The 17,811-nt window shown below is 38.7% G+C and overlaps 1 protein-coding gene across 4 annotated transcripts in view; it reads left to right on the top strand.

The window, feature by feature from the left end:
• Positions 1-965: 965 nt before the first annotated feature.
• HMGN3 (high mobility group nucleosomal binding domain 3) overlaps positions 966-17,811 on the top strand; it is a 21,096-nt gene continuing 4,250 nt past the window's right edge. For 3 of the 4 annotated variants that reach the window (XM_009274036.1, XM_009274038.1, XM_009274037.1), the window contains exons 1-4: positions 966-1,049; positions 10,818-10,868; positions 17,076-17,105; positions 17,739-17,786. In XM_009274036.1, coding sequence (XP_009272311.1) covers positions 1,014-1,049; positions 10,818-10,868; positions 17,076-17,105; positions 17,739-17,786 — 165 coding nt within the window. In that variant the 5' untranslated portion in view covers positions 966-1,013. The remainder of the gene's footprint in view (positions 1,050-10,817; positions 10,869-17,075; positions 17,106-17,738; positions 17,787-17,811) is intronic. The other variant, XM_009274035.2, reaches the window with a different exon arrangement.

Below are 17,811 nucleotides of genomic sequence, written 5' to 3'. Positions count from 1 at the left end.
GTCTGGACCTACACTTAATTTTCTTTGTGAAATCCTTCTGCGTGTTTGAGTTTGCATTTCTGAAGTGTCACGAATATTCAAAAGAAATGTTGTTCTTCATCCACTGATAGGGAAATGGGGCACAGAAGTAAATGCTCGAGTTGTTGGAATGGTCCCTTCATCTTGGATTCTCAGGTTAAGATGTCTGTCCTGATTTTTTTTTTATTCCCCCTAATAAACACCTTCTGCACTCTGAGTGGTGCATTTGTTGTTGTTACGTCTCCAAATTTGTCATCTTGCTTTGTGGTGTGAAACTGAGGAACTTGCAATAGTAACTGGTTCTCTAAAATTTTGTTGGAGCAACTTGTATGTGATCAAACACCAATTAACTAATGAAGCTGAGAGTCCTGCAGATGACAGCTGTTTGCTGTGGCTCTGAATGATCCCGCTGTCGCTGTTAGGTCTGTGGAATGAGGTGTATATCTTGTGCAAGAGTAGCAGGTGAGTTTGTGTTCATAATGCAGCAGTATGAAGCACACTCAAGTGCTGTCCAGCTCCACTTTATGTCCCTTTCCATGTTCTGATACTTCAACTGTGTATCAGTCCATGTCATTTCAACATACCAGCATCAATGTAACGTAGTGTTTTTTCTGCTAAGGTTATCTTCATTTTGAAGCTACTTGGCAGGAAAGAAGCTGCAGCGATGTGGGGACTCGCACCTTGCCAACAACTTGTTTCATCACTGGGGTTGGAAGCTCTTGCTCTGTAGCAGAGGCATTCTTCAGTTTATCCTAGAACAAAACTAACAGGGCACACTGTTAGCAGTGGGACATAGAAATGGGGGAGGTTCTGTATTTTATTTCGCGCTCTGGAGTTGATTATAGATTAGAAGGGAAAAGGGGTCAGTACCAGATCCAGATGTCTTGGCTGCTGCCCTCTCCCCACTCCCATTCTGTCCCACTTCTCTCTCCAGACTTTGCTTGAACTCCCCCTGCGTTTCATGCTGACTGCTTCCTCCTTCCTCCCTGTGCTACATGAGGACTAAGAGCAGAAGTCAGGCCTCTGCAAAGGTAGTTTCTCTTTCTGCTTTTCCTGTTAGATCAATCCTACACCATTCAGTAACTGCTGGAAAACAGGCTAGGCAACAGCAGAAGACAACCACCTTTGCATCTGTGTCACTGAGGTACCCCTGACTTCGACAAACTCCTACCTAACATGCCAGCAGAGTCCTCAGGTGGGCTTCTACCTTTGGCATCCTTTGCAGGGACAGGTAAAACGATTGCTATGCAGAGATGCGCTTAACATTCAGCCAAGGCAAACAGAATAGAGGTGCCAGAGCATCTTAAAAGACTGCAGGAGTCTTCTAATACAAGGGAAAAGGATGTTTTGTCGCTTACCAATTTTAGAAATTGTACCGTTTGTTCTAAATTTGTAACTATTGAGAATTTTAAACCTTGATGTATTTAAAGCAATTGAAAACTGCTTAGTTGGCCTACTCCAAGTATCTGTTGACCAGACTGACTCAAAGGATCTACATCTTTCATAGAAAAATTAAGCAGAAAAGATGACATTTTTATCTGCGTATGGTACACTTAGATACAATACAGTGTAGCAGTGTTGAGTGGCACTGAAGAAAAAACATGCTTGAGTAATGCTGCTATGCCATGTTGCAATAAATTATGTTTACAGAGCTATTAAATACGTGCAAGAAAAATTTGTCCACGTTTTATATTAAAGATACACTTTAAAATAGCTTAGAGCTAATTATATAATTTTAGCTAAGACTGTTTTTTAGAGTTACGGAGATTAAAAGCTCATTGACCAAGGATTTATAGATTAAAATGTTTCTGATCATTTTATACAACTCTGTAAAAATCTGACCCATTTATCAGCAATTGATAACAATGTATATAAATTTTCTTCTTAGATTACACTGAAATACAATTGGACTTAATGAATGGGCAACCTAAAAATTCTTAGGTTTTCACTGAATTGTCAATTAAAAATCATTCCTAATGCTCCTTGGGCGCATTAAAGCATGATATCTGATGAGGTGTACCCAGTAGTACAATCTACTTTGTAAGTCATCACCTCTGAGTTCAAAACTAACCAGGTGCAGGTAATCTTTATAGACAGAAGTTCAACACTCCAACGGGGGTGATAATATTTTGTATTCTAGAGTATCAGTATTGTTAAGTTTAAAAAAATGAAGTCCTGTGTGTAAATGGAATGTAGCAGGTATATGCTATTTAGTTTAAGGCTGCTTTTCTTCTGTCTTACCTGAAAAAAATTCACTTTCTCTGCTGTTTTATACCCAGGCAGTAGCTGTGTATAGGCCTGGTATGTTCCAAGGTATATCCTTGTTGTTTCAGAGAAATTGTATGAAGTTGAATTTTTCTTGGCATGATTGTAATATTGTCTTTTTTGTAGAGTGTAAGTAAACCAGATCCAGAGATTTCTCTTGGAAATTAGCACTTCATAGGATCATAATGGCCACTATCTATATTCGGGGCTTTAACTGCACTAAGCTAGCACAGTGATTTGTCCCGTGGTCCAGTAGTCAAAAAGGTGTTTTCAGGTGCTGGACTTACATTTCAGGCCACGATCCTCTTAATGCTTGTCTACTTAACAGGTTTGAATGTGCTTTAGAATTTTTTTTTATCCTGGATCATTTTACTGATCCAGTTTAGAGATGCTGCATAGTGGCACAATGAATGTGTGGTAACCTGTTAGAAGGGAGTAGGGCTGGGAATGAGCAACTGGCTGCATGAAGAAGTAAGATGCTCTTATACCAATTTTATTGTCAGCAAAATTGGCAGTGTGGGACTTTACAGTTTGGACTTTTGTGGTGTACCTTGGCACAAAGAGTTAAGCTGGTTTATTGGCAGGAATGATTAGGTGGGAAAGGGCAGAACTCTTCTTAGCAGCAGCCAGGCATTAATCAGATGGCAGCCTTAGCCAGCTTTTCTTTGATTGTCCCTAACTTAGAGTGCATAGAGGAGTATTCCTTAATTCATTACAATAATCAGAACAACTCAGTGGTCAAATTGTGTCCTTGCACCATGGGGCAAGGGGGGCAGGCATTGAGCTTGTTTTTTGTTTGTTGGTCGTCCTGTCCCCCCGTCCCCTGGTGTCTTTGGAAATTACCAATTTTCAATTAATTACTCCTGTAATTTGGAGATACAGCTCCTGTCTTCCTGTAGTAAAGAGTGGGTGTACTTGGTAACAGTGAAAGCTGCAAATATAAAATGCAATGTTCCCTAAGAATGTTGGGATCTGTCTGCGCAAAAAAATTGCATATGTTCCCATCAACACTGGCTTTGTTGGGACTGTTGATTATGTTTGCTTTTCCTACCTAGCTTTCTCTGTTGTCCTAATGCTACCTGAGTTAGTAGTAGCAGACAGTGCTTCCATAGTTGGAAATCAAGTGTCTAACGACATTTTTACCTCTACAGTATTTTGTTCCTCTCAAGCACAGTTGAGGAGAGGTGTCGGTGCTCTATTCGTAGTAGGAAAACATCCTTTATCTCTGCTGCATCCTTTCTTCCTTATCCCACCTGCACCCTCTTGGAGACATTTTACTTTTTTTCTTCTCTTGAAACTGCATTTAGGTTGTCTATGAAGCTCTCCATTCTGGCTGATGTAGTAGAGCAATACTCCTGTTACATCCCGGTAATAATTCCAGCTGGGGTTAAGAGGTTGTCGTATCTAAGGCATTGTACCAGTTGTGCCATTGGTACCTACCTCTTACTTGTGGACCTGCTATCATCATCTTGGAGGTTTGATGTTCTGTGGCATCAGTTAGTTGAAAAAACAACAAAAAAGGTTCTTTTCTAGATTATTGTGGTTTTATCACAATTATGTCCTCTGGGAGGGGAGGATTATACACTTTTTTTCAGTCATTCAGAGTACTTTTCTGTCAGAGGTGGCTATTTTCAGGAATCAGAATTTTCAGGTTGTTAGTGAAAGTAGTTGTCTAATCTCTATCTTTAAGTAGATAATTTTTTTTTCATATATTTTTTCAGAAGTACTTTGTGCTAGTTTTGCTTTGCAGATCTGATCAATTCTATTTAGATACAGATTTCAGAACCTAATCTTCAAGGTTTTAAAAACTCTGGCTCTGTATGTAGACTTGCATGAGTCGATCAGCTTCATCTCACTTGCAGAACTGGCATCAGCTTTGAAAGGTCAGAGAAATAATATTATTAGGGATTGGATTTCATCCATCATATTCTTTGAATCTGCCTTTTTATTTTACAGTGGCAGTAAAATGGTTAAGCAAATACTGACACAAGAATTTACTTACTATCTAGCTGAATTATCACGTTTGGTGTTCAGGGGAAACTGAACAATTTCAAATGCACTGTGCTCACTGCTCCCATGGCTGATCTGTATTTTTCAAAATGCAGCTCATTACTTCACTGTCTGAAAAAGGAACTGTCTGTCTAATTTTAAATTACAATGCTGTTTTTCTTTTTTTTAAATCTGAGCCTCTAGAAACTGCTCTTACTTCTTCATTCTGCTATAGGTAGAAGATGTCATATTCAAAAAACTGACTACAGGGAAGACAAACTTGGAGGGAAAAATAAAAGCCAAACCAGTTGTGAGGCTTCTAAAATGTCCCATCGAATTTAAATGTGTTTTAAATTATATTGGTCAATCTTTGACCTCTTTTCAGTGGGAATAGCAAAACCTCAATCTACAATGAAGGAATTTCCTCTTTTGGAAAAGCATTTATTCTGGCTGGTTTTGCATATCTAGAAATACCCCAGGCCTAACTTGGTTTCTGTCTCTTCTGTCTTGTCTGGAAGAGCATAAGGCTCACAGACGTTACCTGTTAAGAATTAAGGAATTTAATAAGATGCATTTTCTGAACCTACTGATTTTGTTTATAACCAGGCTGTTTGTATTCTTATTTTCTCATATATTCTATGAAAATGCAATGCATGTTAACCAGTCACTCTGTTTGGCTTGAATCTCTAAGCAAGAATGGAGACTTTGATCAGGAAATGTTTTCCCTGATTTTTTCCCCCTAATTGCTTATTAATACCAGGGGATATTAATGGTGGTCTTTATATTTAAACTTTTAAATACTGTTTGTCTTTTCAGAACTTATGATCTTGACATTCTTCCCCAAAGAATTAGAAAATTAAATATTCTGCTCTTAATAGATGTATGATGGAGGGATTTAAATTCTAAAAATGACATTGTATAATATTTCATTGTAATACTTCTAAACAGAAAATATTATAATATTATATACTTAATAAATATTTAAACAGGTTTTTTTTGTTGTTGGGGTTTTTTTAGTGAAGAATATATGTACGTGTATGTATGGTATATTTAAAAAAAAAAAAAAACACCCTTGGATTTTTTGGCAGAGAGCAAGACAGATACCATTTTAGATAACTATTTAAAAAATCCAGCCAGTAACCAGATTTATGCTGTACTTCACTCATGGTTCTGGTAGAATTACTTGTTCTTGAAATTAGTGGTAAGCATTTCCCCCCCCGCCCTTTCAGGATCAGGCTCTTGGTAGAAAAAAGAAATGAAGGGGTGTAGTAGGAAGAATACCTGATCTCTTAAAGCATTTATTAGGGAGAATTAATTTTACTTGCAAAGTTAATTCACATTGGCTTGGCAGTGAGCACTGTTTTATCTGCTGAAAACATCTAAGAACTAGCTATAAACAAAGGTTAATGGTAAGATGCTGGAGGAGCTAAATGAGGAAACAATGGTTAGAAGGGTGTTGCAGGAGTTGGTTGGTGTTAAATTAGTCAACACGTAGTCTTCATTAATCTAAAACAAATAAACAGCATTTTAATTACATTTATGAACTGGCACAAAAATTCAGAGCTGCTCTGAAGACAGTTAATTAGAAGATCTAGCATGTATGGGGAAACAATTCATTGAATTCGATTTAGTCTAATGCAGAATTCTACTCACAGGGAAATGAGGGGAGGAAAAATTTTAGGAAAATAATGCAGTAAACCCTGAAAAAGGCTTAGGGCTCAGTACGTCTTCTTTTCTTGCACTGTGGTTTTGTTGCAAGCTTTTATCATATTTTGGTTGGTGAAAAAAGTTGTTGGAGGAATGACCAAAGCATTACATCATGGAAATTGCAGCTAGAACAGCGAGCCAGGAAAGTATCTACAGGCAAATCCCATTGCAGGCAGCATATTGAGATGTGGCTGAACAAAACAGCTTGCAAAGAAGGGAGGAAACGCTATAGAGAGTACTCAAGTGTTAGGACAGTGAAGGCTTTCCGCCTTTAACTTCTTAACGTGGTAGTTTGAATTAAATTGGCATCTGCTTTTTCGTTTTTTTTCACGTGGGTATGAAAGGACTCATTTCTGTCCCATCAGAGCCAAGGTGTTGAGTTTCGGCTAGTAATAAGATCCTTCAGAGAATGAATGATCTATTTCATTTTATAAGCAACCTTCTGTACTGACTGTTACTTCTCACATACTTGTATTCTCATTCTTCGTGCTTTTTAATGTACTCCTTTATAATAGTACAATCTATTCATTTAAGTACAAACAAAATATTTATCCTGAAGCTGGTCGCTGCAAGTTCAAACATGTACCTTTGGATCTCTCAAAAAGACATCAATAACTTCACTACTCTGTAACTGTATTGTCATTACATCCTGCTTATATTGCAGGGTTTTGATTAGAAAAATTGAAGCTTTTTGTTTCTTTTGTGGTGCATCTCTACCAAGTAACCCAGCCTTAAGAACAATTAAAAAAGGAAATTTGCCTGTATGTTCTATTAAATGTTTCCTTAAAACAGTTATCTAGTTTTCTGGTTTCAGCTTAACAGTTCTGTAATGGTGGTGTCATTGAAGATACCGCAGTATTGTCCTGGTGCATGGAAACACCGGTTCTTATGTATACTTCACAGGTGGTAAAGTGCAAGAACTGTGTATACAAGCAACCTCAATTTTAATATTTTGATTTTTTTAATGTTCTCTATCATCTATTAATATTCCTTTGTTTTTTCCAATCCTCTCAAAATAATTTTTTAGGTTGTCCTTAAAAAGGGGCGGGGAAAAAGCAAATAAATAAAAAAGCAGATTGCTGATAGACACAGGGAATCTTCCATGCAGCCTTCCAGGTTAATCTTGTGATATAAAAGTTATGCAGCTGTGACAGATCTTACAAAGCTTAGCTACAGCTTAATTTACAATCTTATTGCCAATATGTAGTGCTAATTGAGGTATGACACAATGTGTGGTCATCTGAACCTAAAACTTGCTATTAGTTTAAATGTCAAAAGCATATTTAGAGTTAGCCAGTCAGCTTCTTTCCTTCTGTGTACCTCTGTGATTGGGGAAAAAAAAATCACTATCACTTGTGTCCTTACTTGCTTTTTTGTTTTATCTGTCTTGTCTCTTGTAGGCATCCATACAGTATCAGGCACAGCAGGCCTATAGGGACTACTTTTTAGTATAATACAGGCATATGATGGAGTACAGCTGAAGAATTACTGAGGTTGGAGTACTGCCCTTGTCAAGTAATTCAGCGCGTGCATTCGTCTTTGATTTTGCCGCACAAAACTTGCGGTGTGGACAGTCCCACTGCTGACTAGTTTACGATGTAAGACACAATATCCAGGGTGCATTTGAATGTGACTGGGGTGTCATGTGAAATATGGTGAGCCATAGCATTACGTCATGTGGAAAAATGTGCCAAGGGGATGGGTTACTTAGTATGTTTGGTTGCTTTGAAGCCAGAGTTCCTTCAGTAGTTTGTCACCAGGACAAAAGATGGGGGAAGGGTTCCTGTGGAAGAGTTAGGGACAAGGACTTCAAGGTTTTGGTGGTATCTACATAAAAGTCCTGTGACTTCCAGATGCTAGTGCAGACAGTCACTGCGTGTGGCATGCCAAGTTCTTTGGGAACTATGCTTGGCTCAAGTCCATTCCTGTACAAATCTCTCTGGTCCCTAGGGAGAGGAGATAGTACTGCAAAAACTAGCATGAAGATCCACATCAGCTGGGACTCACTGGGATGTCTAAGCAGGACTCACACATGGGAAAATACGTTTCTGTTCCTCTTTTAACAAATATACTGTAGCCATATCTGACATACGTATTTTTTTTGGTGTGTCTGTCAGCTTAAAAGGGTCCCAGGCAGCTTGCAACTGCCCCATGCCACTTCATTCTTGTCTGTTTTACTGGCTCAATTGTTTGTGCAGCTGTGCAGTAAAATGATTCTGCTGGAGCAGGGAAGACTATATATTTATAATTTGTACATATATTTATAATATTTGTAAATTTGTTTAAGCAGCATGCTATTTTTCAGCTGGATCAATTACCTTATTCATGACATGGCCTCCCACACAGCTCTGCCAGCGTACTGGGGAGCCAAGGCCCTGGAGGACGAGTGAAGCCTCCAAACGCCTGGACTTGTAGTGATTGCAGAGAGGAGGGAGCAGGTCTGAAATGGAAATGAGAGCGTGTCAGAACCCCTTGCTGCTTATTCACACCTCTGAGATTATTACTGCGCATGGAGAAAGTTATGTGGCCTTCAGAATTGCTGTTGGATTTTCTAACTTGAGAGGGAATGCTGGGCTAATTAGCTAACCTAATTGAAGTATGTTGTGTAATATATCATAGTGGTATACAGTGGTTGTGGTTGCGTTAAGAGTATTTTAATATTTTTTCCTCCCTGTGGTTAGCTTCATGAACAGTTTTTAAAAATCTGTTGTCAAGCAATAATACTGGCATCTAAAATCAGGCTGCCTTGTCTGTCAGAAATGTAGGAGACTTGTCTTTCATTAGTGCTAAAGAGAATGGGGTAAATATCTGTGTGTTAACTGCAGTATTTCAGGGTGAGAGTTTGCTCTTGGGCAATTACTGCAAGGCTGTTGGCATGTGGCAGTGCCATCTTGTGATGATTTAGCCCTGTTGCAAAGCTCTGTCGTTCCTAAAAGTGAAGCAGGGTAAAACAGCCCGATTGTGGAGTGTCAGTCAGCTTCATTTAGTTTATGGTGAGTTTTTTAGCCTGGCTTCCGATGGAAATGAATCATGCCGTCTTTCTGACCCTACCCCTGTAAATCTTGAGCCTCTTGGCCACTATGAGGGAAAGACTATAAAATCTGTGAGAACTTCCATGTAAATAGGTGCCCAGGACAGGAAGGATGCTATTTGAGGTCCCTCCCAGGGAAAGGGTGGGGTGCAAGTTTGCTAGACTTGAGAAAATTCATATAGGAGAAACAGATGTTAGGAATTCATGGACTACAGAAAAGCTATACCCAGAGCTTGTACCGTATCGTGAGCTGAAGAGGGAAGTTGTAGGAAACAAGACTTTGTTACTGACAGTGATCACGGAACTACTTGTTTTTGTATTCCTTATGGCTTTTGATGCTCCCAGCATCCCACCATCAAGCTGTAGCAACTCTTTAGTAACCAAACCGAAAGGCTTTTAGGAATGCAAACCTGAAACAATCCTGCAGGTGGCTGGTGAGGCTGCAGTAGCGTAGGGAGCAGTCAGGCTCCATTTTGGATGCCTGACTCTGTTGCTATTCTGAGTTGCTCTACGCTGCGCAGTGCTGCTTAACTTCCTGCTGTTTGCTAGCTACTTAGATGATCAGTCCTCGGCTTTTTTTAAACCAGCTGCTTTTGTGGCGTGCTTGCTTTCTGTCAGGAGAGCGCACAGTAACAAAGCCACGTTTTATTCTCTGGTGGGGGGTGTCTTTCTGTAAGTATGTTAGAGCCCAATAACAGGAGAAGGTGGTGGTCAACTGCTGCAAACTAGCCAGTCTTTTTCTCTGCTTTAAACCATAACTGTATTACTCCGAGACACTCCGTGTCAAAATCTGGGGGGAGGTTTGGGTTAGGATTGAAATGGAAAGGCAAAGGAAAAGGTAACTAGCCTGCTCCTTTACTGATTGAAAAACAAAACAGCAACCAAATTGCCTTCTCTGCCTGTTAAATGCCTTTTTGAAACACATGCCATTCTTGTAGTTCTCCTCTAACTGCTGCTGCTGTTGTTGTTCCATGAATTGCTTGCTCCTAGGTGGAAAACCAGTCACTTGCAAAATGTGAAGTAATGTGTCTTGAGTTGTAAACAAAAGACAGAAGCTTGATTTTTTTTTTTTAATTTATTTATTTATTTTTAAATCCCCCCACCCCTCTGTGGTTTAACTAACGTTTCTCTAGTACCTCTGGAAGAGGAGCATTAGAATGGTCAGGCTGATACTTTGTTCTTGTAAAGAAACATGTTTGTCCCTAGTTTTCGTGTCAACGTCTTGGTGTTTTACTGATTTTTACTGTTCTGATGGAGGAGATGAGATGAGGGAAAGATACTGTTAAAGCTTCCAGCTGAGCGAGCCTGAGGCACAAAAGGAGTAAATGAGGTAAAGAAATCACTCATTTCAGTAATGCTGTGTTTTCTTGGTTCATCTTATCACATCTCGTTACTAGTTAAGTTCATGTTTGGGAAGAAACGTGTTAAATTTCTCAGGGATTTCAAAAGCCCTAGTAGAGCAAACCTCAGATTTCCAGTTCATACTGTTGTGCTACCAACTGCTGATTAGATGGAGCTCCCACTGGAGCCTATGGATGCTTTAGTTAATTGGCTAGAGGGACCACTGAGGGATGCTGTGTGATATGATATGTATGTACCTGGTCATGATCAGTCCTTGTGTTCTTGCTTGGAAAATCTAGAATGGCTTTGGTACAATGCTGCGTGTAAATACTAATATAAATTTGCCAGGCTTCTTTAAGTTGCTGCAATGTATAGAAAGAAGAATCTTCACTGTAATCTTTGTTTTGCTGTTGCCTGGATGCTTTTAACTCTGTAATAAAAACACTGACTTAATATTTTCTTTCAGTCTCCAGAGGGTGCTGAAGGCAAGGATGCAGCAAAAGTAACTAAACAAGAGGCAAGTATATATATATATTTCTTTTTTTTAAATTTATTTTGGCATTTAATTATTTAACTGGAGATCTGCAGTCTTGCATATCGGAAGACTACGCATTGCTCTGGCACTTCTAGTGAGGTGTTTTCAGTGGGAATAATGACAGTAAACCACATTTGTGGCTTATCTGGCGTAATTTGGTTTTGGTGCACTGAGGATTCATACAACTTACTAGTACGCAAAAAAAAATTCAGAAACACTTAGGGCTTTGATAGACAAGCTCTGGTGGATCTTGTGGCAACAGTGCCTGGAACTGTTGCTCTGTCTCTAGCGGGTTGGCAGAAGAGGGTTAATGCACACACCTCAGCCAGTCTACTTAAAAACTATTCTTAGCTTAAGTGACTGATGGAAGGTTGTCTTGAGTTAAGATGCCAGGTTCTAAACTGGAGCAGCTGACACATTTGTGTGTTTTCTTTGTCTGAATTTGTTTTAAGGGCACAGTAACTTCTGTTAGTGAATGCAAGGAGACAGCTGGTGATACCTTGACCTCTACAGTAAAGTTTGCTAGTTTGTCTGTCACAGCCCTTAATATGAATTTAAAAAACAGGTAGAGAATTACAAGAATTCATTTTCTTAGTTGTCATCTTTTGTGGCAGACAAAGTTAAATCAGGACCTTGAAAAGAATGGGTGAATATTCAAATGAATTAACAATTAATTGCTCTTCTTTTAAATCTTTGAGCATATTTGAACAGGAAAAATAGTCTAATGAAGTTGTACACTTTCTGCATTGAGGAGTTGGTTGTTGCTCAGTCTGGTAGTAAAAGATGGTACAGTGGAAATGTCAAAATATTTCAAACAATAGTAAAGTTTACAATAAGCTGAAAAAAACAGGTAGAGTAAAAAGGAGGTCTGAGAGGAATAGATTTTGATACCTCAGTATTTTTCTATGGAATTTCCTAGAAGACAAATTGTTTTGTTTTTTTCATAAAGTATGAAAAGGCTGACTAAATCATAGTAAAAATATCATTTCCTTTGCTCTGAATGAATGTTCTTCTCTGTCCAAGTTTAGATAGTATTTCTTCAAGAGCCAGAAAAGTAAAAGTTCCTTCCCCTAAAAATTTGAGACCTGATTGCTAGAATAAAGAAGAAAGACCAGAAAGTTCAGAGAAATACATAGGCTCTCTGGAGAGAGCCCGCTGACTCTGAAATATGAGAGCTGTTAGAGTAGTCTTCAGTCAAGGTGAGATAATAGTGGCTGTTGATGCTAAAAAAAAAAAAAGAAAAAAAAAAACCAAACAAATTAAGCTACTCTCAGTAGATACACCTGTAGCTCTCAGTGTGTGAATGAAGAAGATGGTTGTAGGATTAAATTAGAAACTGTGGGAGCTCTTGGAATAGGCAGAACTTAACGTAGGAAGGCTGGCTTCAGTCTGAACCAAAACAGACCTATGTGGATGGCACTGAGGAGATCTTCTGAACTATTTTAAACTAAACATCTGAGGGAAGACTGGCAAGTTCTTGAGAGCACATAGGGCGAAGTCAGAGCTCCCTATCAGGCGGAGAACGGGGACGAGCACAGAAGCCATAAAAGTTTGCATCTGCAAAGGTAAAGAGCAGTCTTAAGAAATAAGGCCCTGTTTAATTCATGCTAATGAAAACAGGCAGTCAAGCCAAAACACAAAAGCTGCAAATCTAAATCTGGGCAACTTGGACTATCTGGCTTTAAATGAGGACATTGATACAATGGGCAACTCAGAAACTTGTTGGGAAACTGTGACACCAAGGTAAAAATTATACAGGGTTGAGAGCCAAGTTGCATTAGTGGTCGAATGGCTTTCTATTACGTCTTTAATATTTCTCTAGAATAATTGTATCAATAAGTACAGCAGACTCCTTTATGGATTGCCAAGCCATGTGTAAATGGGAAGTATATAGTGTAGAAATTGTGCCAGTTATCATCTGACCACAATTAAAAAAGTGGCAATGGGATGTTAAGGGAGATCAGAGAGGCTCTGAGGATTGAAATAGTGTTGATGGAGATTTCAGTTACCTTTCAGAGATTTGGTAAAAGGCATGGGATGGCATTACAAAGACAAAAAAGTTAAAACTGTAAATGCTTGCTTCCTGGAGGAACAAATCAAAGGACCAATAAAAGGATAATCAGCTCTTTATTTGGCCCTCAGTAGTATGTAGGAGCTAGTTAAAAAGACAGTTGTCAGAGAACTGTTCTGTAATTGTGACCATAATATATTCAGATTCATCATTCTTGCAGGAATTTAAGTGCAAATAAATTCCACTATGGTAATGTTTGATAACTCCACTCATTTATTAAAAATGAGAGCCTATTAAAAGGGGCAGCTAAAAAGTTTAATGGTTTCAGGTGGCAGAGAGACTTTGTGGTACACCATGCTAGAGGCTTGCAGAAATGCATATTATTTTTCAAAAGCCCCCACTCCTCCCCCAAAAAAAACCCGCAGAATACCTTAATAGCAAAGTAAGGGAGATTTATTATTCTTGAAAGGTGTTTTTTGTATTGATGGAAAATAATAAGGAAAGGAGCAAACCCTCCAGCATGACAAATGTGAAACTGAAAAACAGTAATGAAACTCCTGCTATGGAGAATTCTTACGGAGGTTCTCACAGTGGAGCCTGTTCTCACAGGTGTAGTGTCTGGAGGACATTCTTTAATGGAGTGCGAGCGAGAACTAGACAGTATTCACCAGCAATTGCCAAACTGTTAAGTGCAGTATGTAATTTACTGCTTGCATTGGCCTCAGTACCAGAGTAACTGAAGGTGATGAAATGCCCCAGGACTTTAGATAAGGAATTCTGGAAAATAAAGTCTAACTTGCAAAAGTAGTTTAAAAAAAAAAGTATATGTGGACAAATGTATAATGGGAGAGTCGACACGGATTTTGCAGAGAGAAGTCATGCTTCAGGCAGTTGAGTTCTTTGTAGAAGTCAACAGGTATTAAGGATGATAGCGTGCCAATTGACATAGTTTACCTGCACGTAAAGAACACTTTCTGATAAGGCTCCCCAGGCAGGTTCTTAAAAAAACTAAGCTAGAATGGATTAAAGGGACGATCTTCCTAAGAACTGGTAACAGATAAAAGATATGAGAAGAGAGTAGGGAAGAAGTAGTTAATTTTCATAATGGAGGAGAATTATCAGTGGAGTATTGGAAGGATTGATAAGGGGAGACCTTATCACCACATTCCAGTATTTAAAGGGTGGCTACAAAGAACATGGAGACTCCCTTTTTACAAGGAGTCACATGGAAAAGATGAGGGATAATGGGTACAAGTTAATCCCGGGGAGATTCCGATCGGACACAAGAGGAAAACTTTTCACAATGAGAACAATCAGCCATTGGAATAATCTCCCCAAGGAAGTGGTGGATTCCCCAACATCGGATGCTTTTAAGATTCGGCTGGACAGGGTGCTGGGCCATCTTGTCTAGACCGTGCTTTTGCCAAGAAAGGTTGGACCAGATGATCCTTGAGGTCCCTTCCAACCTGGTATTCCATGATTCTATGACTTGTGTTTGGGCTTGTGCTGCTGAATACGTTCATTAATGATCTAGGAGAAGAGGTACTGGAGAAATGACAAAGTTTGCTAAGTTTACAAAAAATTATCAGGGTAGTGAGAAGTGAGAGAGACTGAGAAGGCTGTTATGTCACTGATAACTAGGTGATAAAATATCAATAGAAATTCAGTATGGAGAAATGCAAATTAATACATGAGGGGAGGGGAAGACAGTGATGGTCAGCAAATCAGCTGTTAATCAGGGGAGAGATTGTGAAATCACAGTGAATAGTTACTAGAAAACGTCAGTTCTTCTAAACAAAAGGTAACTAGAATATAGGAAAAAAATACTAGAGGACAGAGTGCGAAACATCAGTGTATCACAAGATTAATTTGTTGTGCTCCCAGATGTGGGACTACCAAATGAAGTTCTCCTGACTCTTCTTTAAAAAGGCCACGATAGAATGAAAAGGATACCAAGTATAGTGGGACAAACGGAGGATGCAGAGCAGCTTTAAACAAACAAACAAAAAAACTCCCCAGATTTTCTAGGATTCTTGACTTTGTTATGTAACAGAGGCGTGATAAAATCATAAGTAACACAGAGAAAGGCAGTTAGGGAATTATTACTCATATAACCCAAAAACAAGAGGAGTCTAGTGGCAAGAAGTTTAAAGGAAAAACAACAGAGGAGGAAGGTTTTGCTTTTACTTTTCCACACAGTGCGTAATTGTATTATGGAACTCATTGCCATAGGATGTTATGGAAACTGAAAGTGTAAACGGGTTCACTAGCTTATTAGACAAATTCATGGAGAAAATGACCCTTGGGGACTATTAAACACATGATGTGGATATAATATCCAGGTTGGAAAGTTCGCAACTGTAGATTGCCAGAAGCTGGCACAGTAGGAAAGTGCAAAGTGTTGTTCTGTGTCTGCTCCATTTCATAGACTCGTTCCGTAGGTGTCAAATAGACTCTTGGGCGAGCTGCTAGTTCCTGGCTTAGTACAGCTGTTTGGAGGGGGACAGGGGTTCCAAAAGCACATTAAAATGTGACCTTTGCTGACATGACTGCAGTTCCCTCCTTATAATCAGGTAACACAAAATACATACAAACTCTGAATGAGAATTAAAATTACTTACCTGTCAGGAATTTTTAAAGAACTGAGGGTTTATGCTGACTTTCTTCTGGCGATACAAGCCTTCTATGAAAGCAATCATGGAACAGGAACAGTTGGGGAATATGGGAGAGAATTATAATCTATCTAAAACAACGTACTATCCTTTAAAAAGTAGATGCTAACATAACATTCCAGTGCCCAAATGCTGAGGGATCATCAGTTAAGAAAACAGATTTGTAAAAGAAGATGCCTTGAACTAGGAGTTCTTTGATTACCTGACAAAGTGAAATGTTTTATTTAACCTGTTGTAAAATAGTGCTAAGCTGCTTAACAAGCAGTCGATATTCTAAATTGCCAAGAAAAGAGCGGTTTACTTTTGTTTGTTGATGATGCACAAATATTTGATAGCTGAAAAGATCTTTAGGTGTTTTTTGACAAGACTTCTATTTTGCTGGACACAGATCTGAACCATTCACTACCGCTTTCCACTAAGAATACCTAAATGGCTCCAATGAATACAAATTACTGCATTCTTCAGGTATTAACAGCAGCTTTTTCCTGTTGCAAGATATGTGGAGCCATGTTTTTTCAGGTCAACTTAAGTGCTTAATATGTAATTAAGAAGATATTTTTGATTCGCTTTTTAAGCTGTGTTACATTGGATATTTGTTGCAGTTGAGTTGTCCCTTTATTTGGCTACAAGTGTGATTCCACTTTTATGACATAGACCAAACTTTAACTCTGTTTGATAACCATCCTGTGTAACTGGATCATGGGTTCATCTGTTTTAATGAATACAAAAATATTGTGAACAAACTAATGAGCTTACAACTATCTAAGACTTAACCCATCTTCAGTAATAAATTTATGAAAAAGAACAGAGTGAAATAATTTAATAAGGAAGGTGTGTTGAAGTGATAAAGAAAGGTGGAGGAAAGCAGAATATCTGACTTTCTTCTTTCCTTTTGAGAATTGTGTTTAAATAGAAGAAATAATTTCTCCCTCTCATCCTGCAGCTGTCTTTGTGCACCTGGGCTCTTGGAGTGAGTGTGTGGGGAACTGAGGAAGTAGAAGGACTTAGTTTCATGTTTTGAAATTTTAGCACTCTGATATCCTCTAGGGAAGGATGTTAGCTTTATTCTGCTGTTAATCACGTGGTATTTTTACCCACTATTACAAGTAGCATCTGCTAGATTATAGAAACATCATTCTAAGTATTTATGAGAAAGGTTCAGTGTCCTGTGCACGGGTAGACAAGCTTGCTGTATTTGTGAACCTTTCATAGAGCATCAAGGGACTTGGAAGTACTTGTAAAATAAGGGGGGCGGGAAGTATTTAACCATATGGAGATTTAGATGTTATAATTCCTGAACAATTTTTATTGCTAATTTTCACATCACTTTATCCCTTTAAAATTTTGATCGTCCATGATGAGGAAGATGTGAATTGTGTTCGGCTCTAGAGACGCATTTTGGTAGGGGCACATTTTATGCTGTCACCATGAAATGACTGATACTATGTTGCTTTGGATACTGTTTGCTGTAAGCCTATAAAAATGTTTTCTCCTTTTTTTCTGTAGCCCACAAGACGATCAGCAAGATTGTCAGCTGTAAGTATGTATAACACCTCTTGGTATATACTTTTCTAGGCACATATGGTTTCTCAGACCAAACAGGTTTGTTATGTTTTGCTTGATTCAATTTTTATTCTTGCTGAGGGATATTTAAGCACTCTAGAGCTAAAGTTATCTGTGTTTTCTTGGTTTCAGGTTTCAGGTTGTTCTGACAAAAGATGTATTTCCCCACCTCAGTGCAACACTGTCTGTTATGTGCAGTATTGACTTCGCACCGTTTTGCAGGCTGATGTTAGTTGTGGAAATGCAACTACTTCTCTGGGAAGGAGAAAGAGCTGTCCTTCAAGGACTTCATTTGATGCCACTACTAGTATTTGGTTTTAGTTCCTCTTCTCTGTTAGAACGTATCTGACTTTTTTTTTTTAATAGTTACTACTAATCTCCACGTTTTACTCTTAGAATGACCCCCAAATTGCTTTGACTCCTAGATGAGTGAGATAATGAAAATGGGTGTGTACAGTGGTGAGGTGCATTTGTGCATTAAGGTTTTTCAGTCTTTTTCTAGCTGCATACTAACGAGCAGGAAGTAAGGGGAGGTGTGGGGTGGAGGTGGCTGGCTGGCTTCTGGTAGTATGTCTAACGCACCCTGCAACTAAAAATGTTTTATAGAAACCTGCTCCACCAAAACCTGAGCCCAAACCAAGGAAAACCACGAAGGTAAATACTCTTCTTTTTAGTTGCT

This window comes from Aptenodytes forsteri, unplaced genomic scaffold, assembly GCF_000699145.1.
Source record: "Aptenodytes forsteri isolate BGI_AS27 unplaced genomic scaffold, ASM69914v1 Scaffold288, whole genome shotgun sequence".
In the NCBI taxonomy this organism is placed as follows: Eukaryota; Metazoa; Chordata; class Aves; order Sphenisciformes; family Spheniscidae; genus Aptenodytes; species Aptenodytes forsteri.
The sequence above is the reverse complement of the archived record's forward strand: the minus strand, read 5'-3'. Positions and strand labels throughout refer to the sequence as shown.